This window comes from Mus musculus, chromosome 9 (genome assembly GCF_000001635.26).
Source record: "Mus musculus strain C57BL/6J chromosome 9, GRCm38.p6 C57BL/6J".
Lineage (NCBI taxonomy): Eukaryota > Metazoa > Chordata > Mammalia > Rodentia > Muridae > Mus > Mus musculus.
Window position 1 is genome coordinate 77,636,276 of NC_000075.6, and position 24,421 is coordinate 77,660,696.

At 41.3% G+C, this 24,421-nt stretch overlaps 1 protein-coding gene across 1 annotated transcript; it reads left to right on the forward strand.

The window, feature by feature from the left end:
• Positions 1 to 456: 456 nt before the first annotated feature.
• Klhl31 (kelch-like 31) lies at positions 457 to 23,850 on the forward strand. Its single transcript, NM_172925.2, has 3 exons — positions 457 to 512; positions 13,696 to 14,900; positions 18,852 to 23,850. Exons 2-3 carry the CDS (start codon positions 13,729 to 13,731, stop codon positions 19,582 to 19,584), a joined length of 1,905 nt encoding a protein of 634 aa, NP_766513.2. The 5' UTR covers positions 457 to 512; positions 13,696 to 13,728; the 3' UTR covers positions 19,585 to 23,850.
• Positions 23,851 to 24,421: the final 571 nt, after the last annotated feature.

Here is a 24,421-nt window from a genome sequence, read left to right on the forward strand (position 1 = left end):
TCCACAACTCTCTTCTTACAACAATTCTCAAGTCCCGGCTTCAATTCCATCAATTGCAATTGAACATCCGTTTAGCTAATTTTCTTTCCTCGCATCCATTGAGTCCATGACTTAAAAACAAATGAACAAAACAACCTGGCCAGGTCAAGAAACCCAACCCCTCTCCACCAACCAGGGCACCGCCCTCTTCCCCAGCGTTGCCCTCGAGCTGAAGACCAAAGAGGGAGAGGAGGGCTCAGGCTGCTCCAGGCCAGCACGCAGGCTCAGCCTGTTTGCTCCAGTGAGATGGCAAGGGGTGATTCTAAAAATTACTGCCACTAGGGTTTGTCAGGCGGCTGCTGGTGACTCCTCACTGGGTTTCCCTTCTCCCACCCTCCCTTTCTCTCCACAGATCACCTCCCCAAAGGAGTCTGCTGTTAAACCTTCCCCATTACCAGCGGGCTCTCACTTCACACCACCGGGAGAGAGAAGCTGGGACCGCAACTACCAACTCGTGCCGACTGGATCCTAGGGTGTGTATGGCTGTGTGGGTGGGAGACAGTGGGGGTGTCTGAGTGTTGGTGGCAGTAGAGCTATTTTCCTACAGGGTATCTCCAGCTGGGTGCTACAGGTCATGTCCCTTGATCTGAAGTTGGGAGACAGAAAACTTTGTCCTGGAATTTGAGAAATGTTGTAACCAAGGAAACAGACACAGTAACTGATATGTATGAGTGATACGCTATAAAAGTAAAATTACATGAGCTTTGTAATGATTGTTTTAAATCTCTAAATAGTATACGTTTTTCTTCCACTATTTTATAGAGAAGAAGAACAAAGAAAATTCTTAGGGCTTGCTCAGGAGATTTAGAATTCCATTTTTAATTTCATTAGCAACCACTTAAACATGTGGTTTGGTCAACACAACTGCTTAGGAAAGACACAATTTTACTAGTTTTAGCTGAATTAATAATACAAAACTCAAATGAACCCTCTGACTCCCCAAAATATAACTTCTCGACAAAATTGAGCCCCTACCCCCGCAAATACCCTACATTTGTTAGTTGACAGAAAATAAATATAGATTTTTGTACTAAATGTGCACATATGGTTATCTTGATTTATGTTTCACATTTAAAAAAAAATCATTTTGATGACAAAGCGACAAAGTGGAATCCCTGTTTCGGCGGACTTAACTAAAAATGGGCAGCTTGGGTCGTGTCTGTTTCTATTCCGGGAGGCAGAGCTGACGGGCCCCAACAGATGCAGCCCTTGGAATGCATCAGGGACAGGGAGCGGGCACAGCTGATTCTCACCCTTAGCCAGTAGTCCTGTGGGATCCCAGTCCTGGGCCATGACAGTGATGCTTCAGCACACGTGCGCACTCAGGGTGGTGGGCAGTGGGAAGAGCGCTCTCACACAAGTGACCACTGTCTGCAGGCTTTGCCCAGAAACCAGGTTTCTTTGAGGAGAGGAATGATTTTATGTAAAGTCAGTACTTTGACACAGACTTGCCCACTTCCCGGTGAGGGCACAGTTAGGTTTTCAGTTCTTGGCAACATCAGCCCAGTGGTTCTAGATGTATTTTTGGATTGTGTATTTTTTTTTCCAGGAACTTAAAAGAGAAAACAAACAAACAAAAATCTTTGAGCCACTTTACAGCAAAGGACCATGAAGACATGTGGGCTGTGGGCTTCGGAATAGTCCTCGGAGCTCATAACCCATCTAGAAACAAACCCAGGGTGGCGCTGCAGAGAAAAATGCAGAGAACCCCATTCAACTTAACCTCCTCATAAACTGCCAATACAAACCAGCTGTTAGGACAAGTATTTCTAGTGTATACGCATCCCGGTTTATCTGAAATTCCAAGTGCACCTCTTATATTTTATTTGCTGGGTGGTAACTTAGAACTAGTTGAGTAGATCCCATGTAAATCTTGTCGGACTCATCTCTATCTGAGAAAGAGTTGATGCAGGGGATTCAAACAGCTGTTTGAGAGGAAGTAGTCCCAGACAAGATCCCAGCACCGCTGGCAAAAGATGCCAGTGAGGTTATAGAATTAGTGGGAACATAGCTCCAACCCGTCAAAGGTTAAACTAAAGCCCTATATGGCGTATTTCATTCAAGCTTTGCAAAGGGTTAGAGCAGAATTGATACCAAAATTCACTTCCAGTTCTGTGATAAGCAAAGAAATTTGAGGCTTTAAGATTCCTTTTCCACAGGCCATAGTTGGGGGGGGGTTATAAGCTCAATTTCTAACTCCCTTACAAACATAAAAGACAAAGAAATCAAAGAAACACCTCTTGTTAAAACTTTGCTGGGCCCAAATGGCACATGTCTTTAATCCCAGCACTCAGGAGAGACAGCTGGATCTTTGTGCTTTTTGAGGCCAACCTGATCTATATAGAGAGGCTCAGTCTCAAAAAAAAAATTCTTTTCAACAAAACCAAAATCTCTCTCTCTTTTTTTTTTTTGATGCTGCATCTTGGATTCAGAGAATCAAATTGTAGCTAATTTTGTGTTTAGCGTCTCAATGTCTGTAAATAAACCGAAGCACAGCTCCTACTTGTGTTGAATGTATGACATTGATGATATTTATTTTTAAGAAAAAAGTGGTAATTTCATGTTCAATCTGACCCCTACAAAGAAGTACTTAGTCATCTAATCACCAAATTAACTCATAAAAGCCTCCCCTCTCGGCACTTATATTTTTGACTAGCCCAACCTCCTGGAGTTTTGTATCCTTAACACCTTAAACAGGGAAACCCCACAGGATTTACGCTTCCTCAAAAACTTTACTTCTCACTCAAAAACACTTTGACAACTGGGGCTGGAAAGAACTATTTCACAGTCTCCATGTGTACAATTTGATTTTATAAGCCATGGGTCTTCCTCACTCTGTCTCAATTTTCTCACAATGGAAAAAGCTAGTTTTTCCTCTTCTATGGGCTTTAACTGATCTTGGATTAAAGAGAAGCAAAATAGAGGCTGGGTGTTGTGTGGGTTTCAATTTTGTTCCAACACACATGGCATATGACTTGCGTGATTATAGAAAAAAGTTTTAACTCTCTAAATTTTGATTTCTCCATTTGTAAAATAAACATAGTACAAGATTTTTATTTTAAGACTTCTGTGTCATTTAAGCTTAGAAAATCAAATTATATAAAGTAGATACCCAAGACGCTAACATACAATAAGCCCTATGTATTGACTATATCATAGGTATAGACTACTACTTAGAGAGATGGAGGTATCTATTTACATTTAAACACATATAGATACATACTTGGTGGTTTATATTTTGAATTATTAATGTACTTAAATTTGGCAAGTATAAAAGATGATGGACAATGTGATTATTTGCATAAGCCTGCCCAGCTGTTAATCAGGTATAGACTATATTATACCATAATTATACCTCACTGTGAAAATTGCTAGGACACAGCCGTGTGGGCAGAGAGGAAGGGCCTGTGGAACGGTGTGGTATCCATCCTTACCATTCTCCCTCGTTCCAGGGAGAACTCTTCTTGAGGGATGGGGCATGGAGGAAAGGAGACAGTGGCACCATTGTCAGCTACTATTAAATGTTATTATGCCCAGGTACCCTCCAGGTACAGAGGCAGAGCTTCAGAAGGCTCCAGTAGGGCAGGAAGTCTCTTTTAACTCTCTGTACCCTGTGCAAGATCTTTTCTTTACCCCTCGAAGGAAGAGGCACTACTCATCCCATCTCACAAGCTCCGCTGCTGTGGATGGCCTGTTCTTTTCAGCATTTCCTGCTATGGCAGGAACCCTGTGAAAAACACGAGCCATCGGTAGTTCCAAGACCGCTCTGAAAAGCTCTTCTTCCCTTTGAGCATAAAGGTGGGATCATCAGAGCCACCGTGAGCAAGAAGAACAACTCAACACGTGATTCAAGAAACTGGGAAAAGAATCTTGAAGCCCCTCTTCAGAGTAGCTTGGTGAGAGCTCGGAACTCACTCCTCAGCGCTGGGTGATCTGAGCAGAACCTCCTAGGTAAACGGGAAACATGATGATGAACAGGCCACTAAATGCCGGCACACAAATTGGCTTGCTACGAAGCATAAACTTAGTTCATAGGGGAAAAAGCTGTAAAAATCATGTTAAACGCTTTTCCAGCTTTCAGTTCAATAAAAAATAATAGAATGCATTCAGAATTTATTCTGAAATAGAAAAGAAATATTCTAAATTATTAATAGGCAAATGAGTAAATTAAAATGAGTTAAGTTGGTCAAATACATATTTGACTTATTTTAATTTACTCATTATATATATGTGTATGTATATATGCATATATATGCATATATATATATATGCATATATATGCACATATATATATATATATATATATATATATGCATTGGCATATCACCCAGCAGTATTATTATATTAGTCTTTTCCAGGGAACCATATTGTTGAGATTTCATAGGTAGCTTGTTGTTTGTAACAAAATCTCAATTGTTTGATTTTACTAATGACTCAAGAGCCTGATGCTGGGTAAAACCTGATGGCTCAAAGAGGCAGAGAAAGCACCCTGCTGACCTTCCTCTTCAGCCGACATCCCAAAAGGAAAAGGAAGTTCTCCTTCTCCACGTGGTCTCCAAAATCCCTCCAACTAAATGTCCCTCCCTTCTACTTCCTGTGTCTCTCTATCCCTCCTCCTGACTTCCTCTTACTCTCTGTGGCTTTTTCCTATGTTCACTCCCTGTATCCCCTATGTTCACTCCTTTTTCCTAAGTTCACTCATTGGTAGCTGGCTCCACCTATGGTTGACTTTATTCATTCCTGTTTACAAAACAGAAAGCTCTTGGATTAAAGGTGTATGCTAGCACTGAACCACCTCACGACTAAAAACAGGTTTTTTTGTTTTTTTTTTCCAGTAAATAACACAATCTCATGGTCCACAGTGTGATCAAATATCCTGTATGAGTGCATTTCCCCTGTCTTGTCTAGAGGACATCATCTATTAATAGTCATCTTGACCCTCCGGGGGTTACAGAATTTCTTCCCATCTTCCATGATTTTCCCTGAGCCTTAGGTGCAGGAGCTGTGCTGAGGATGTATAGGCTGGGCAGAGCCTATATGGTGTGCTGGGCACCCCTCGCTCACTGATTCTCTACATTTTGACTAGGTGTGGGTCTCTATAAAAGTTTCCAGTTCTTGCAAAAGGAAGCTTCTTTGATGAATGGCAGGAATTATTCTTAGCGGTGGGTTAAGGATGAGCACTTAGAAAGTAGAAATGCATTGGTGTAGAAGTTTGAGAGTAGTAATTTCTCCTCTTGTGCTCTTGTGTCTGACCTCTTGAGTCAGGGGTAGTTGGCCAGGTTTACAGTAGCAGGCATGAGTTCCCTCCACTTGACTCAGCCTATACAGCTGTTGGTTACTACCATGATAAAAATGTCACTATTTCACCATTTAGGGTATCTTGCTTGTTCATTCATGTTGGTGGACCATGGGCTTTATAACTGGGTAGGGCTACTGATTGCTCTTATACCTTGGCAACTTACATAGCACCTTCTGATTCTATGAGAGTCAGTCCTTGAGGATAAGGCTGGCAGGTCAGTTCTAGCTCCATCCCTCCAAGTCCTATGTCGATGTTGAAAGGGCATGGTGTCTTCAAATACAGGTCCTTACCTTCAAATTCTGGAAGGCATTCAAGAGCAGCAAGAGCTTATATTGTTTGCGGGGGGGGGGGGGTCTCTTGGACTCTGCTGACCAACAGCTCTAGAGGAGGGTTCTCATACTTAGTACTACAATTTTTGTTCGATCATCCATGGCTCTTGGGGGGGGGGTGCATAAACCACCCAAGTGGTGTAGCTTTTAAATATGTATCTATATATAATTTTAACTAAACATACAATAGTGTGATTCCCTATATCTTTTCAAACCTTCTTAGTGTTATTTATTCCTCTCTTCTCCCTCTGTATTGTCCTCTTTCTCCAACCCTAGTCAAAGCCTCCCAACCATTTTTCCCATCCTCCCTTCATAGTACCTGTATCCCACCATCCCCCACCCCCTTGGTCCCATCTGACTCACCTGGTTTCTGTGGTTACTACAGGTTACATATTTACCTGTATTCATGACATACCTCACCGTATTCATTACATACATCTAAATATCTGGGGCTTAAAATGAGAGAACATTAAACTTTCAAAGTTCCGTAGTCTGCTTTATCTCACTCAGTATATTTTCTAGTTCCATTTAATTGCAAGTCTCATGACTTCATTCGTTTTCTTTACAGTAGAGTGTATTCCGTGGTGTGCATGTATCACATTTTCATTACTCATTAATCAACTGGAGAACATTTAGATTGTTTTAATTTGCATTTCCCTAATTGTTAAAGATGATAAATACTTTCTGAAGTATCTCTTAGCCATTTTTGTTTATTCTTTTGAGAACTCTCTTTTCCGATCCACAGCATATATTTAGTTGGCCTTTTGTTTTCTTCACTTTGCTTCTGAGTACACACACATATTATATTATATTATTATTATATTATATTATATATTGTATATATTTATAATTATGTATGTGTATATGTATATATAATTATATATTTGTTTCTGAGTATACATTATATATTCATATTTTATATATTTATACATTCTGAGTATACATTATATATTTATATATAAATAATCTGCATATCAATCATCTGTCAGATGCATAACAAGCAAAGATTCTCTCCTATTCTGTGGACTTTGTTTTTACTTGATTTTTTTCTGTACAAAATAATTTTCATGTCATGAAGTTCCACTTGTCAGCTGTTGGTCTTAATTCCTCTGCAAATGGAGTCCAATTCCGACGGCTCTTTCCTATACATACATCTCGTGGGCACTGCCTATATTTCAGCATTTCAGGTCCCACATTGAGGTCTTTGATTTGGAATTAATTTTATGAAGGGAAATAGATACAGGTCTAATGTTGTTCTCCTACACATGGACAGTTTTCTCAGCACCTTTGTTGAAAATACTTTCTTTTTTCGGTGTAAATTTTTGGCATTTTGTCAAATATCCAATAGCTGTAGTTGTGTGTATTCATGCTTAGATCTTCTATTTTGTTCCACTGTTCTTGTGTCTGTCTTTGTACCAGTACTATACTGGTTTTACTACAATATCTCTGACATCTATCTTAAAAGTTGGAATTGTAATCCCTCTGAGGACTATTCTTTTTGCTTAGAATTGTTTTGGCAGTCTGGAGTGTTTGTGACTGTGTAACTTTCAGGATTGTTTTTTAATTTCTAGGAAGAATGGTGTAGGCATTTTGGTTGAGATTGCACTGAATCTGTAAACTGCTTTTGTAGTCTGATCATTTCACAGTAGTAATTCTACCAAGCCATGAACATAAGATGTCTTTCCATTTTCTTGTGCCTTTCTCAGTCTTTCCTCAGAGACTTAAATTTTTCATTGCAGTGGTCTTTCGCCTCCTTGGCTAGATTTACATCTAGATATTTTAACTCTCCAAGGCTATTGTGAATGGAAGTATGTCCATGATCTCTCTCTCTCTCTCTCTCTCTCTCTCTCTCTGTATCTTGGCTTTGGTGTGCAGAAAGGCTACTGGGTTTTGTAAGTATATCTCGTACTCTGCCACTTTGATGAATTGTTGATTACTTCTAGGTTTTTGGTGGATTTTTTTTGTAGAATATCTTATGTATAATATCATATCATCTGCAAAATATAGATGATTTGACTTCATTTCCTATTTGCATCCCTTTAATTCCCTTCTCTTGTCTAATGTTTTAAGCACTATGTTGGAGAAGACTGAGGGACAGTGGACAGCCCTGTCTCATCCTGATTTTAAGGGGATCACCTGAAGCTTTCTCCCATTAGGACACTGCTGACTGTGGGTTTGTCATATGCCTTTACTGTGTTGGGGTATGTACTCTTCAGTCCTACTCTCTCTGGGACTTACATTACTATGAAGGCATGTTGAATCTTGTCAAAGGCTTTTCCTACATCTACATATATAATCATGTGATTTTAAGAGCATTTATATGATTTATTACACTTATAGATTTATGTATATTGAACCATCTTTACATCTCAGGAATAAGCCAGCTTAACTTGGCGGACACCCTTCTCCACACATGCCTGAATTCAGCTTGCAAGGCTTTTACTGGGGATTTTTACATCATTTTCATCAGGGATATTGGCCTGCAGTTTTCTTTGCCTGTGTCTTTACCTGGTCATAGTATTACAGTAATACTGGCTTTGTAGAAGGACTTTCGATGTGCTCCTCCTGGTTCTATTTTTGAGTAAAACGTTTGTTACTCTTCTTTGAAAGTCTAGTGGAGGGGGCTGGAGAGATGGCTCAGTGGTTAAGAGCACTGACTGCTCTTCCAGAGGTCCTGAGTTCAATTTCCAGCAACCTCATGGTGGCTCACAAACATCTGTAATGGGATCTGATGCCCTCTTCTGGTGTGTCTGGAAACAGCTACAGTGTACTCATACACATAAAATAAATAAATCTTAAAGGGAGGGAGGGAGGGAGGGAGGGAGGGAGGGAGGGAGGGAGGGAGGGAGGGAGGAATCCTAATAGAATAGACACTCAGCTCATCTGTGCTACACCTCTATTCTTGGGTGCATGGCCATCCACTGTAACACAGTAAATACCTTACAGCTGAGAGTAATGATCATCACGGCAGAGCATCGGTGATTTCATGAGTGTAATGTCCATATGTCAATTTACAATATTCCTCCTCATCCTTTAGCCCATACTCTGCCCACTCTGCTACAACGTCCCCTGAACCTTGGAGGGGTGATATAGATGTCACATACAGGACTGCACACTAACAGTTCACTCAGTTCTCAGCACTTTAGCCAACTAGGTTCTTTGCATTAGCTGACACCACTGCACAATAAAGCATCTCTGACCAAGGCTGAAAACAGCACCGGGCTATGACTGCCTATAAGCATAAATATTTAGAAGACAGTTTGACAGTGCATCCATTTACCCAAGCATCCATAGCAGATTCCTCCCTAAACCTAAGACTTTCTTCAACCTTGGCTTTTGACCAGGCTTCATATCGGGTGTGAATTCCCTCTATGGAAGGAGACCTCAACTCCCAGCAGAAGGCAGATGGTTAGCCCCATAGCCTCATGCCAATACTGCACCACTGCACACAACTCGATGGGTAGCACAGGAAATCACAGTGTGCTGGGTGAGAATGTTGATAGCTTTTCTTCCCATGGAGCCTGCTAATGCCTTCCAGCATGCTGAAAGCTAGCCAGCAGGGAGGAGACTTCAGCTCAGCTCAACTCCACCTTAATTCCTCTGGGTCCCCCTGGTCAGCAACTTATATGGATATGTAGCAAAAATAAGATTGGGGGTTTTTTAGATAAATAAGCCACAGTTCTAGAAATAGCATTAGTCAATTCTACCTCTCTTTATATCCCTTTTGAACTTATTTCTTTAATTGGCTTACAAGGTAGTTAGTTTCCATATGGCTTTTTCATAGTGTCTCCTAAGCTTTTGGTTAATTCTTCCCCTACCTTCTCCTGTCTTCTGTCTCCCTCCCTTCATCCCTGCTTAACCCTTTCAACCCCAGTCACTCATACACACACACACACACACACACACACACACACACACACACACACTACTGTGATCCCAATCCTACTGTGACAGTGGCCCTATGCTTCCACGTCATTCTTTTCAGGGCTAGCTGATCCAGCAGGTGAGGGCCTTGTTTTCTTTGTGTAGCCAACAGAGGCTGAAAGAGTTCCAAAGGTCACTCTGTGGATAAGTAATAGAATTGGTTCTGGTACCAGGTTTTCATCACCATTCAGCTTGAAATGTGATCTAAACTCCCTTGTAATCTCTTCTTTCAGTCATAGATTGTATAGAAGCATGCGATTTGATTGCCTAAGTTCGGGTGTTATGTTTTCCTGGATAGCCTGCGATTATTTCTAACTTCATTCCATTGTTGTCAAATAGTATATTCTACACAGAAGCCATCTGATGTCTTTGCATTCATGCTGGCTGAGGAATTTTGGGGTGACTCGCGGTTGCACATAATGTTCCATTAAGTCAGCGATTAGTAAAGTTCGGGTTTTGATAACTGACATTTTTTTCTTGTTCCATCGGTTGTTGGGTTAGCTTTCTCATCTGTAACTGTGAGTCGTGTGTTTCTCTCTATGACTGTGTCACTTGTTACTTCAGATACCATGAAGCTCCATAATTATCAACATAGGCATTTATGATCGTTACATCTTCATGTTGAATTTATATTTGTAACATCATGAAATACCATCACTAGTAAAAATTCTTTTCTGTTCTTTAAGTCTATTTTACCTATTATCAACATAACCACTAGAATTTTATGTTAATTATTGCCTTTGAAATAGTTTTATAACCACTTATTTTTCTACTTACCTGTGTCTGTATAGGAGTCTTTTATAAACAGCATGTATCTTATGCTTGCTTTTGTTTATCTAGTATGGCAACCTGTGCCATTAATGTTTAATGTAATCATTAATGCCTTTGTTTAACATTACTCTGCTGTTTTTTCCCTCCACCTTTCTTGTCTTTTTTGAATTCTCAGCTGTACTCAATGTGTCTCTAGAGCTCTGTTGTCCAATAACAACGGTCATCAGCCACTTCTGGCTTCTAATCCCTTAAAATGTGGCTAACCCAAAGCAAGACAAACTAAGGTTCAAAATGTACACAGAGTTTTGAAAATTTAGTGTGAAAATATCATATTAGCTGTTATTAGCATTAATTAGCTATTAATAGCATGAATAACAAGTTTATCAAAATTACATGTGAAATGACAATATTTTACATATGCTACAGTAAATAAGTCACTTGCTAGCATTAACTTCAACTATTACTATTTTCACCTTTCTGATGCAGCTACTCAGAGTTTTAGATTACACATATGATTTATACTTCTGTAGGACCATACTGCTCTAGTGGATCTCAACCTATGGACTGAAAGAAACCCCTTTGGGGGTCAAACAACCCTTTCACAAAGGTTCCCTAAAACCATCAGAAAACACTGATATTTGTCACTTACAGTTCATTATAATTACATATTATAACTAATAAAAATAGTAAAATTACATTTATTAAGTAGGAACAAAAATAATTTTATAGTTGGGGTTCTTTAACTTAATTATTTATTCTAGCTAGCTCCTATAAAAGACACAAAATCCTGGTATTTTATTTATAAGCTGTAAGCCTAGACTGGGCAGCTTCCGAGCTTTTCGAACATACATCCTGGCTGTATGTCCCTTGTTACTTGCTGTCTGAGTCTTGCCCTGGCTGCCTTTTCACTCCATCAGCCTGTGCCCTCCAGGGGCACTTCTCTGTGGGCACGTGCTCACGGTCCATCTCTTCTCGTGGCAGCCTCCTCCTCTCTCCATCACCTTTCTCCTTCTTTCCCCGGTCTATCCTGAGATTCCTTACTGGATCCTCAAGTCCTACCTTTCTCTCCCTCCTGCCCCATCACAGGCTCTAGCTTTTTATTAACCAATTAGCTTTAAATTGGGAGCAAGGTTTATACAACAAAGGCTGGTGTGTGTGCGGATTCTCTCATCTGGGGGCAACCAGATCTTGGGGGTACAGAATTTAGCATTTGTGTACCCAGCATCAGAACGAGCCCAGGAGTCAGTCACCACAACAGGAGGACCTGAATTAAAGGGTCACAGCATTAGGAAGGTTGAGGACCACTGCTCTAGACACTTTGCCATGCACATAACATTTCCACAGGCTTTCTACATTCGTGTTGTGCTAAAAGTCATCAAAACACTGTTTGCGGCTGCTGGCTCCCTGCAAAAGCATCCTCGCTTGTTGCTCCAGTGTCTTCAGTAGCTTCTCCTGCTCCTCCCATCCCCACTCTAACTTCTAGCTAACAGTTCTAATATTGTAAAACTCATTGGGAACACATTAAGGGAAAAGGCCTGGCTCATGTAAAAATGACACAGAGACTAACAGGGTAGACGAAAACATTTAAAACCATAAATAAGATATCCTTGATTCTAAATAAAATCCATCAGTCACACTCATTCAGAATCTTCTGCTGAAATTTCCCCGCAGAGCCTCGGTGTATCAAAATGTAAACAAACAAACAAAACACTTTCCTTCAGAAGTCTCTCAGGATGCCCCTGACCCCATCATGGTTTAAAACTGAAGAATTGTTCAGGGCATCATGGGGTGCTCTCTGAGACCCACTTCAACGCTGTGGCCTTAGTCCTTTCTGGCTAGCAAGGCCTCTGCTTTATCAGTTATCTGTGTTTTAAATATCACCTCTACACCTACACACCACTAAGAAAAATGCATCTAATGATAGATAAACAAAATGTTCTTAGTTAGGGTTCCTATAGTCACCTTAACTTTCCACTTCATCATCAAAGGAAGTCGGGGCTGAAACCTGGAGGCAGACACTGATGCAGAGGCCATGGATTGCCAATTATTGGCTTGCTCCTCGTGGCTTGCTAAGCCTGCTTTCTTATAGAACCCAGGACCAGGAGCCCAGGGGTGGATCCATCCACAATTTTTAAGATTCACTAATTAAGAAAATGTCCTGCAGGTTTGCCCATAGCCTGATCTTCTGGAGGCATTATCTTGGTTGAGGTTATATTCTCTCTGAAGACTTTAGCCTGTGTAAAGTTGACATAAAACTAGCTAGCACAAGGCTACTTAGCCATTTAGTCTAAAAGGAACACAGATCACTCTTCCAAGTACAGGGTTTCTCTGAAAGCCCATAATGTGCACAAATAAAATATTGGCTATCTGGGTTCTTCCAAGGACCCTGACAAGGCCTACACTTCCTCTGTTATAAATGTAGCTTCTGGCTTTCAGTTGGCATTTGTCCTGTCTTGTCTTGCAAGCACAATTTACATGTTCACTGGGCACCATCATTTCCAGAAAACTGCTGCCCATCCATGCAGTAGCGGATGGATATCTTATAGCTCCTTGATGAACAAAGCAGTTTTAAAATTTCCTCAAACAAACCCAACAAAGGGACATTCAACACATAAGTGCCATGCATTTTGGAAAGAAACTGAAAAAAAAATCAATGAGAAAGGACATATGTCTGTTCAATACAAACATGAATATGATGATTTGAGCAAAGTGAGGAAAAAAAACAGCGCCTAAAATAAGCAGATTCCCTTATTTTATATCTCCTGCTCCACCTGCTGCCCTACTAAGCAAGTGCTGGGACAAGTGCTGTTTGGAGAAGAGAGGGCCAGTCACTCTCTAACAAACCCTATATATTATATAAGGGTCACTAAATTCTAACTGTATGTATAGCTTCAAATATTGTAGGTTTCACTGATACTGCAAAAAGGGTTCTCTTTTCATAATATTTTATAATTTTGCATAGATTCCTAAACTTTAATATTTTCTAGAGGAAAATCTTTAAAGTAGTCATAATTCACTTTTTGGTTAAGCTTTTTCAGTGTTTCCATTCCACAGTTGAACCAGAGAATTGCTGGTTGCTGATGAGCCATAAATGCTTGGTAATACATCCTTTGGTAGATTTCATTTGAAAAATACACACATTTCTAGAATCATATTCAATGTTTGAGGCTTGAAATAACGTCACTGAGATGTGCGTCTAGCTCACTATCTTTAAACGTATTTTGAGGATTAACCTGCCTTATGCAATTATAAAACCATTCTTAGAAAAGTTTCTAGTATGATATTTCAAAGTCCAAAATGCAATGACAGTATATCCATATCCTTCTCTTTCAGTGAGCCGTTGACTGTGACAGCGCTGTGGCTAACATGGCACCCAAAAAGAAGACTATCAAGAAGAACAAGGCAGAGATCAACGAGATGACCATCATTGTAGAAGACAGCCCCCTAAGCAAGCTGAATGCTCTAAATGGGCTTCTGGAGGGAAGCAACAGCCTTAGCTGTGTTTCTTCCGAACTAACAGACACTTCTTATGGCCCCAACCTCCTCGAAGGTTTAAGTAAAATGAGACAAGAGAGCTTTCTATGTGACTTGGTCATCGGTACCAAAACCAAGTCCTTTGATGTCCATAAGTCAGTGATGGCTTCATGCAGCGAGTACTTTTATAACATCCTTAAAAACGATCCGTCCACGAAAAGGGTAGACCTCAATGATATCGCCCCTTTAGGGCTAGCCACAGTGATCGCGTATGCTTACACGGGAAAGCTGACCCTTTCTTTATACACAATAGGAAGCATCATTTCTGCTGCTGTGTACCTCCAGATCCACACCCTTGTAAAGATGTGCAGCGATTTTCTGATCCGAGAGATCAGTGTGGAGAACTGCATGTACGTGGTTAACATTGCTGAGACCTACAGCTTGAAAAACGCAAAGGCAACAGCCCAGAAATTCATCCGGGATAACTTCATCGAATTTGCAGAATCCGAACAATTTATGAAGCTTACGTTTGAACAGATTAACGAGCTTCTCGTAGATGACGACTTACAATTGCCTTCTGAGCTTGTAGCATTCCAGATCGCAATGAAATGGTTAGAATTCGACCAAAAGAGAGTGAAGCATGCGGCAGATCTTCTAAGCAACATTCGCTTTGGTACCATCTCTGCACAAGACCTGGTCAATTATGTTCAAACCGTACCGAGGATGATGCAAGACGCTGATTGTCATAAACTGCTTGTGGATGCCATGAACTATCACTTACTCCCTTATCATCAAAACACACTGCAATCTAGGCGCACAAGAATTAGAGGCGGCTGCCGAGTTCTGATCACTGTTGGGGGACGCCCCGGCCTGACTGAGAAGTCCCTTAGTAGAGACATTTTATATAGAGACCCTGAAAATGGATGGAGCAAGCTTACAGAAATGCCAGCCAAGAGTTTTAATCAGTGTGTGGCTGTGATGGATGGATTCCTTTATGTAGCAGGTGGTGAGGACCAGAATGACGCCAGAAACCAAGCCAAGCACGCAGTCAGCAATTTCTGCAGGTACCCATTGCTTGGTTGGTAATGCCAATGAATCGAAATGTGGAGAAACTGCCTTGACTCAGGATTAATAATGCCTGTTATCTTAATTCATTAGACAAGTAGTAGTGGTAGTAGTGGTAGTAGTAGTGGTAGTAGTAAATTGTAGTAGTAATGCATTAGACATTTTGCACCTTTTTGATAAAGTGCATCCAAGATGTATGCACCCTAGATTTTTTTTTAACTTTTTAATTTTTTTTTCAGTTACCATGGAAGGGGACAGATTTTATTCGGCATATTTATACATACATGCCATTCCATTTTCTTATGCATACCGCTTGCCCACTCTCCTTCCCTGTTCTGCCTCTCTCTTATTGGTCCCCTTGTGGTTCCTTAGAGTCCTCATGTTTCCATATCACATGAGTTCTGTTACCACCCTGCCCTTAAAATCTTTTCCTCCCCTTTCATGATTACCTTTCTATTTTCATCACACACACACAGACACACACACACAGAGACACAGACAGACAGACACACACACAGAGAGAGAGAGAGAGAGAGAGAGAGAGAGAGAGAGAGAGGGAGGGAGGGAGAGAGAGAGAGATTTAAATTCTGCATATGAGAAAACATGGACCTATCATTTTGAATCTAATTTATACTTTGTTCAACATAATGCCATCCGGTTGTGTCTATCTCTCCCAAAATTTCATGCTTTCGTTTTTTTAAATCTCTGAACATTTCTGTTGTGCATTTCTCACATTCTTTCTGTCCATTCATCTATTATTGCACATCTTGACTGATTCCAGTTCCTGGCTACTGTGAATGGTGCAGCAAGAAGCACAGACGTACGCTTGCCTCCTTGTCTGGGTTCACACCCTCTGGGTCAGGTGACAGTTCTGCTTTGAGTTTTTGAGGAACCTTGGTACTGATTTTAGTCACTGTTTATACTCTTACCGGCGGTGATTAAGGGTCCCTCTTTTCCCACCCCCTCACTAATCTTTTTGTCATGTGTTGTCTTAACGATATCCTTTCTGATTAAGGTGAGACGGAATCTCAAAGCAGTCTTAATTTGTACTACCCCAATGGCTAAGAATATTGAACAAAGTCCTTATACTTATTGACTCTTACTGTTTTCTCTTTTAGAGTTATCTATTCAGTTCATTCATTCATTTATTGACCGGATTGGTCTTTGATTGATTTTTGCAGTTCATTAATATAGTCTAAATATTGGTCCTTATTTGATACAGATGCAGCAGAGATTTCCCCCATCTGCAGTAGGGGATAGAGATATGGCTTAGTGGGTAAAGTGCTTAGTACAGAGGACCTGAGGCTAGGTCCTCGGACACGCATAAAAAGCCAGACACAGGAAGCAGCACATGAGCCTGTGACTTTAGCACATCCCTCTATGAGGAGACAATGCTAGAGAGAAAAGAATTCAGAGAAGCATGTGGGACAGCAAGCCAGGAGCAGGCAATAGGAAAAGGGACACAACACCCAGTGTTGTCTTCAAGATTCTTTCCATGTTCCATGACACATGCAGGCCCACACTCTCATACAGCATAGACACACTCACACACAGCATAGACACACTCACACACAGCATAGACACACTCACACACAGCATAGACACACTCACACACAACATAGACACACTCACACACAGCATAGACACACTCACACACAACATAGACACACTCACACACAGCAATAGACACATTCACACACCACATAGACACACTCACACACAGCATAGACACACTCTCATACAGCATAGACACGCTCACACACAGCATAGACACACTCACACACAGCATAGACACACTCACACACAACATAGACACACTCACACACAACATAGACACACTCACACAAAGCATAGACACACACACAACATAGACACACTCACACACAGCATAGACACACTCACACACAGCATAGACACACTCACACACAGCATAGACACACTCACACACAACAGACACACTCACACACAGCATAGACACACTCACACACAACATAGACACACTCACACACAACATAGACACACTCTCATACAGCATAGACACACTCACACACAACATAGACACACATCACACACACACATACATCATATTCACACACATCACATTCACACAGATAACAAAAGTTTTAAAAAATAATAAAATAGTCCAAATTTTCTTGAAATTCCTCTATGGACAGCTGTGAGATTCATAGCTGGTAAATAGAATACAATTATTAAAACATGGCAGCTAATTATTTTTAAATATTTGAAAGTTAAGTAGCATAGAAGATATCATTTTTGAACACGTATAAAACGGGCAAAACCATACTTCAACGTTCAAAAATGCATATTACCTTTGTCTATGATAAAATTAATTAAACTTGAATGTATGCGAAGAGCTTATGAAAGGCGCTTATGTCATGGCATGGGTACAAAATGAAACATGACCAAGAAGCAGGCGTTTTAGGATACTCTTTATTGTCTCAAGTGTGTTTACCCACCACTCACCAAGACTCTGAACGAAGCATTGGAAAGATAACTCAGACTACTGTTCTTGCCAAGGACCCAAGTTTAGTTCCCAGTACCACACCAGGTGACTCACACCATCCTGTAATTCCAACACCAGGGTATAAGCACACTCTTCTAGCCTCTAAAGGCACCTGCACTCACATGCACACACCCACACACACACAGACACATACACACACAAACATAATAAATATAATTCTATATTCATATATGCATGTGATATATCAATATAATTAGTATATTATATAATTTATCTCTATATATTTTATATTTATATGTATAAGTATATTATTTAAAAAAAAATCCAAGCAATTGATTTTCAGACTTTTTATTCCTTCTTGGTTCTGGGCCTTGAACCCGGTGCCTTGCCTATGTGAAACAAGTGCTCTACCTCCAAGCCACAGCTTCAGACCAGCGCTTTTTTCTTATCTATAACTACACTTCTGATTTTATTTGGGACAAGGGTGAACTCTCTTGACAGAACTTCTGAACTCTGTGAACAAGGGTCCATGTAGTCACTGGCTCTGCCTACTTCCCCGAATTCAGCTGGGTTTCTTGACATTTAATACTCAAGCTAGTTTTCTTTGAAAACAAACAAACAAACAAACAAAAACAAAAAAACCTTTATATGTGGAAAATATTACAGCAATAAAAATAAATAAAAATAAAATAAAATAAATCTATAAACTGGAACTTTTACCAGTAGGAAACTATTAAGAGAGATCCATCCTTTGTTGACGCTTTTCCACATAATTCCATTGGTCTCTCTCTAACAGGTTCAGAGGTGTGGCTTAGCTTTCTAGCAGTGCAATGAATGGCCAAGGCCAGTGAGAACCTTTTAAGAGAAGAAATCTAATCAGGCAATGCCTATTAAGAGCTAGGGATATTGGTGTCTGAAAAATGAGTAGAATTACCTTTTTTTAATTTAACATTTTTATACATTTAATAAGATAATATCACATAAAATAATAGGATAGGCACAAACTAAGAAAGTAAAAAAACAAAAAACAAAAAAACCAAAAAACAGGACAAGTATCATTGCTATTTTTGTTTACAGGACGGAGTCAGAAATTAAGATGACTAGGGAATTGCCTTTAATGTACAGGTTCCCTCTTACGCCCAGTTCCTCTCCTGTGGCCCATTAAATCCGGGGACAGAACGGGGTGGGGGGAATTGTAAGAGCGAAGAGATTTCGGTGGGATCTTCTTGTTATTTGGTTTGGTTGTTTGAGGGTATAGCTAAAGGAACTATCTTCTGAATGGGGAGAGAGGGGAGTATCCCCCTTTTTTTTTTCTAAATGAGACGGGGTGGGGTGGGGGGAGGCAGAACCCTACCTGTAGCAGGGTGGGGAAGTTAGAGGCGGGGCTGAATTGGGGCTCTTCCCTGCAGGAGGTGGGGACAAGATCACGATTCCCTCTTCTGCAACAACGGTTCTCTCATCTCAGGTACGATCCCCGCTTCAACACCTGGATTCACTTGGGCAGCATGAACCAGAAGCGCACGCACTTCAGCCTGAGCGTGTTCAACGGGCTGCTGTACGCGGTGGGCGGCCGTAACTCCGAGGGCAGCCTGGCTTCGCTGGAGTGCTACGTGCCCTCCACCAACCAATGGCAGCCCAAAGCGCCGCTCGAGGTGGCGCGCTGCTGCCACGCCAGCGCCGTGGCCGACGGCCGCGTGATCGTGACCGGCGGCTACATCGGCAGTGCGTACTCGCGCTCCGTGTGCGCCTACGACCCCGCGCTCGACGCGTGGCAGGAGCTGCCCCAGCTGAGCACGCCCCGAGGCTGGCACTGCGCGGTGGCGCTGGGCGACAGGCTGTACGTGATGGGGGGCAGCCAGCTGGGGCCGCGCGGGGAGCGCGTGGACGTGCTCACGGTGGAGAGCTTCAGTCCCGCAGCGCGCCAGTGGAGCTTCGTGGCGCCGCTGCCCGTGGGCGTGAGCACGGCGGGTGTCTCGGCGCTGCACGGGCGAGCCTACCTGCTGGGCGGCTGGAACGAGGGCGAGAAGAAGTACAAGAAATGCATCCAGTGCTTCAACCCCGAGCTCAACGAGTGGACGGAGGACGACGAGCTGCCCGAGGCCACCGTGGGCGTGTCCTGCTGCACGCTGGCCATGCCCAACAGCGTGTCCCGAGAGTCACGGGCCAGCTCGGTGTCCTCCGTGCCGGTCAGTATCTGAACGCATTGCTTCCCAATGTGGTCAAACTGTGAGTGGGCCACCAGGAAAATATACACCATTTACTACAGTGACGGTGGTTCAAATCGATCCAGAGGAGTGCCTGGACCGCTTTAAATTCTTAGTTTAGCACCATCTACCTCAGTCTTTCCCTCCAAAAAAAAAAAAATAATAAAGGGCTGTAGCCAACAAAAGAAGCAATTTCATTATGCAGCCACTGGGTGGCCACTAGAGTTTGTTACAGGCACTCTTGCAAGGAGGCTCGCTTCCTAAATTCATAGCAGTTACACACACGCTGAGATTTTCCCACGGTGTACACGTGAAACCTACTCGTCTATACAATTTCCTATCCAAAGGAGTATTTTCCTCTCTGTTTCTTTGAAGGAAGTTGAAAATACCCACTTCACATTTGCAAATGAAAATAGTCTACATCTATAAAGATTTAATTCTATATTTCAACAGAAAATTATTCTTTGTCCCTACTTGACTGGAAAGAACTTTTAAAAAGATCTCATGACATAGCCACAAAGCTTTTAACAGGATGTGGCTGGAAAGCTATACATTCTACCTAGGAAACGACAAGGTGGCAGTTTGGGGTTAACGGTGTATACCCCCTCATTCTGTCCTTGAAGCTTCTGCCATTTTCTAACATAAAATCCTACTCTCAGAAAAGGAACAGTTTCCTGTCATTTAATTTATAGTGTAAATTCAAATCATTTGGCATTTTTCTTAGAAATATTTCCACTTGTATCTCTAATCCTTATATGGACAGAGTTGTTTTTTTTTTCTTTTTTTTTTTTTTTTTTTTTTTTCCTTTTTTCTGGATGGGCCTGGTACACACTAGTACTCTACCCGGGAGCTAACTACATATCCAGTCTTCGCTTTATTTTAATATTTGAGACATGGTTTCATTAAGTAGACCAGGCTAGCCTCAAACTCCCAGTGCCTCCTGAGTGATGGGATTAAAGGTGTGTGCCACCACTCACAGCCCTCTTTCTTATTTTAAAGTAGGATTTTACTAGGTTGCCAGGCTGCTCCTCCTGCTTCAGCATCCCCAGTAGGCTGGAATTACAGGCGTGTACCATCGGGTACAGCTTTATCTTACTCAGGTATGGTCAAATTGCCTCTAACATTAGCCCGAATAATCACCAAATCACACTATGTTCTTGGATGAATATCATTAACTGCAGCTTAGCCTTTGGCTGTACAGCCAATAGCAGTAATTTTACTGACCCCTCGTTCACGTGGAGATGATGAAGGAAATATTTGGGGTTCTCGGACTTGGCAATTACCAGATGAATAGATGGGTTCCTCACTGAGGAGTGCTGATAGCTAACTTAAAATATTAACCCCCAAAATAATGCTCTTTATGATTTACTTTTGTTAATACCACTTTGCAAATCAAACTGTATCTATTTGGTTGGTTGGTTGGATCTTTTCTTTTCTTTTCTCTTCTTTTCTTTTCTTTCCTTTTCTTTTCTTTTCTTTTCTCTTCTTTCTTTTTCTTTTTTCCTTTTTCTTTTCTTTTCTTTTTTTTTTTAGACAGGGTCTCACTATGTAGCTCTGGCTGCCCTAGAACTCATTTAGGTAGACCAAGCTGGTCTCAGACTCAGTAAGATCTGTCTCTGCCTCCCGAGTGCTGAAATTAAAGGCTTATGTCATCCTGCCTTGCAACGTGTATTTTCCTGCTACCATTTCCTTGAGTTATCTGCCAAGTTTGGAAGAAAGGGGAAGAACTGTAGTAAATGATGGATATTTTCCTTTAATATATCAGTTTATCTTCATAGTATATTTGTTTGGGGAAGGAAATGCCTATCATCCATGCCTTCTGTACAACTAGAGAATTTGGAGGGATGGAGAGGCATCTGGAACTGTATCTTGGTTATTACCAATCCCAGCCTTTCCTATTACATGTGTGTTGTAGCTGTCATGGTCATGTCTAAAGCCCAGTCCCCTTGTCTGTGGGTTAACACATCTGTAGGTGCAGCTAGACCCAAGATGAAGATATTTGAAAAAAAAATTGCATAGCAAACATGTACCAAATATTTTCTCCCCCCCCCCAGCAATACAGCACAACAGTTTGCATAGCAATTGCATTGTATTAGATATTATAATACCCTAGAAACAATATAACTTATAGAAGAAGATGTGAGCAGGGTGTATGTAAATAGTACATGCCACTTTGTAGATGGGACGTGAGTGTCACAGACACTGTATCCCAGCAGGGGATGGGGCATGTCCTGGTTCCAGTCTCCCAAGGACACTGAGGGATGGCTACATCTTATTCCAACTGTGAAAAGTGGTTCAAATAAAACATTCTTGAGATAACCTTCCTCATCACCCCTTACAAAAAGTTCTGTTTGGGGTATTCAACAGTGATGCTCAGGAACAGAGGAACAGACTATAAACACTGTAAATAAGTAAGACACCATTAGCACAAAGATACAGAGAGAAAGAGGAGTTCCATCAATTGCAGGGAAAACCTAAAGACACCTGCTCTTTTGCCTCCATGACTGTGCAGGCTGGAAAACAAAACTCTGAGCAAATATTTTGGGGATCATTTGGCCACGACTTGCTAGGGCAGCCATCACATCTTATCAGGGCAGTATAGACACACCTCTGCAATTTATGCCTACAGTATATGGGTAATTTTGAGAGAGAAAAGGGTGCTTCATTGGGGGCTACAAATAATTGAATAGACTGATGTAATTCATTTATGTGCACTAATAGCTGTGCCTCAATAGAGAATGTAGAGGTGTGTGAAAAGAAGGACCTAGGGCTGTGAATGAAATAAAAGTCAACTCGTTGTAACATTTTAGGATTTAAAACATGCGGAGAGAGACAGAAAATAGAGGGACCTCAGTTGGAGCTGGTAAGGTAGGATGTAAAGCCCACGAGGTTGCTTTCCAGAGGCAAAGCACAGCCCGATTACAGCCCCTGGGTAAATTGCAATCACTTATGTTCTGTGTTGTTAATCTGAAGACTCAGAAAATATACACAGCTGGGCTTACCACGTCTTGGTGCACTGAGGTTGATAGGATATGGTCCATGAAAGCTAGTGAATTTTTGAGCCCCAGAATAGCCTGCACTGCCATTAAGGACAAAAATGCAAGAAGATGCAATACGTTCTGTACCCTTCAAAGTCTTTAATCCATTTCCAAGTTGCTGCTCCTGGGAAGCAGAGTCCGCTTTGCAACTGCAAACTTTACATGCTTGTACTGTGGTTCCTGCTTACCCCTATTCAGTTACAGCCACAAGGTAGGACCCAAACATGTACTTGTGTTTATTTTTCTCAAAGAAAATGTCTTGTGATTTTTGTTAATGCCTGAGTTCCGTGATTAAATAAATGTACCAGCTCAGCTTATCAGAAAATACCATGTTACCCAGCAGCCAAAACAATAAAACTCAAGCTGCCTTTTTCTGAATGGACCAGAGACCCGATAAGAGCGTCTCCAGGAAGCCAGATCTTAATAGAGTATGTCCATCTTCTCTGGGCTCCCAGGCCAACCTGTGAACTCTTAACTTACCAGTTAATTTCAGTAGGCTGAGTTCATTTCATTTTCACTTCCTGTTGTAAGGATGGGTCACAAATAGAAGGTAGGTGGCTGGTGCTTCAACATAGTTCTCTAGACTGATGGTGGGAATGTGAGGAAGCGTTATAGCTGAGGTGATAAGGAAGTGAGTCCTGAAAGGTTCTATGCTTTAAGACAGGGTGATAATGATACTGTGTGTGTTTTACAACAGTGTGTAAATAGAAGTTATGTGGCAACAGGAGGTAGGTTTCCCACCCCCACTCCCACTATCTTGCCCAAATGTCTTCGGAATTCCACTAAATTATCAAGTTAAATGGACTTAAGACAATTGGTTGCATTTGTTTTCCCTTAGTTACAACAGACTCCACCTCTGTAGTTGCTGAGAGCTGGGCCCCTACCCCAGCGTAGGCACAAGGCAGCAAGAAAAGGCATTCTTTTCATAGCAATACAAATTATACTCAATACTTTCCATTCTAAATTACTAGAACTAAAGGATTAAAATATTAACAATTTACCCCCATAATGTGCCATTTAGCATTCCCTCGAACAGAGTTTGACACAAAATGTTTATCTTGGACACTCCTAAAATATGTTTGTTGTGGTTGTTTATCCAGCAAATTTTGGCAGAAATCTCTTTGGCTTAAAACATTCTGGTTTCCTGTAAAGAACAACAAAGAAACCCATACGTTGTGTTATTTTGTAACTTCACCACTGTTAATAAAGCTGCATATAAAAAGAGTTTGATCCATGCTCACATGCAGGCAGCTTTGAGTATTGTTTCTTTGATGCTTGGAGTATTTATGTTTTTCTTATTTAGTTGTAGCTATTCAGCAAAGTGGAAACAGCATCAGCAAAAAGAAATGTTCGTTGAAAATGTTTCCACAGCTTGGAGATAGAAAAAGAAAGAGGCATAAAACAGCACTAGTGGTTAGAACGACAGAAACCAAATGTTGCCATTCAGTACTGATAACTACAATATTACACGATTGCATGTAAATCCGCATCCCACGTCTACCTGAGAACCTCAAGGACAAAAGACCAAATCCACTATTGTCCAATTAGACCAAGCTGTATTTTGGGGTGCACCTGGAACTGACTGGTGCTAAGTCAGAATTTGAGAGAATAGCCTGCCAGCCTCTCGAGGTCCTTTTTCTAGGAGAGATGTGGTGTTTACAGGGGCGAGAAAGTTGGCTATTCTACATTGTTAGAAATGAACAGGAAGGAACAGGGTAGGAACGCACTTCGTGTGAATGGGGTCACAAGTTTAGGTTGATAAACATGTTTTGCAGTTTACATCAGAACTAGGA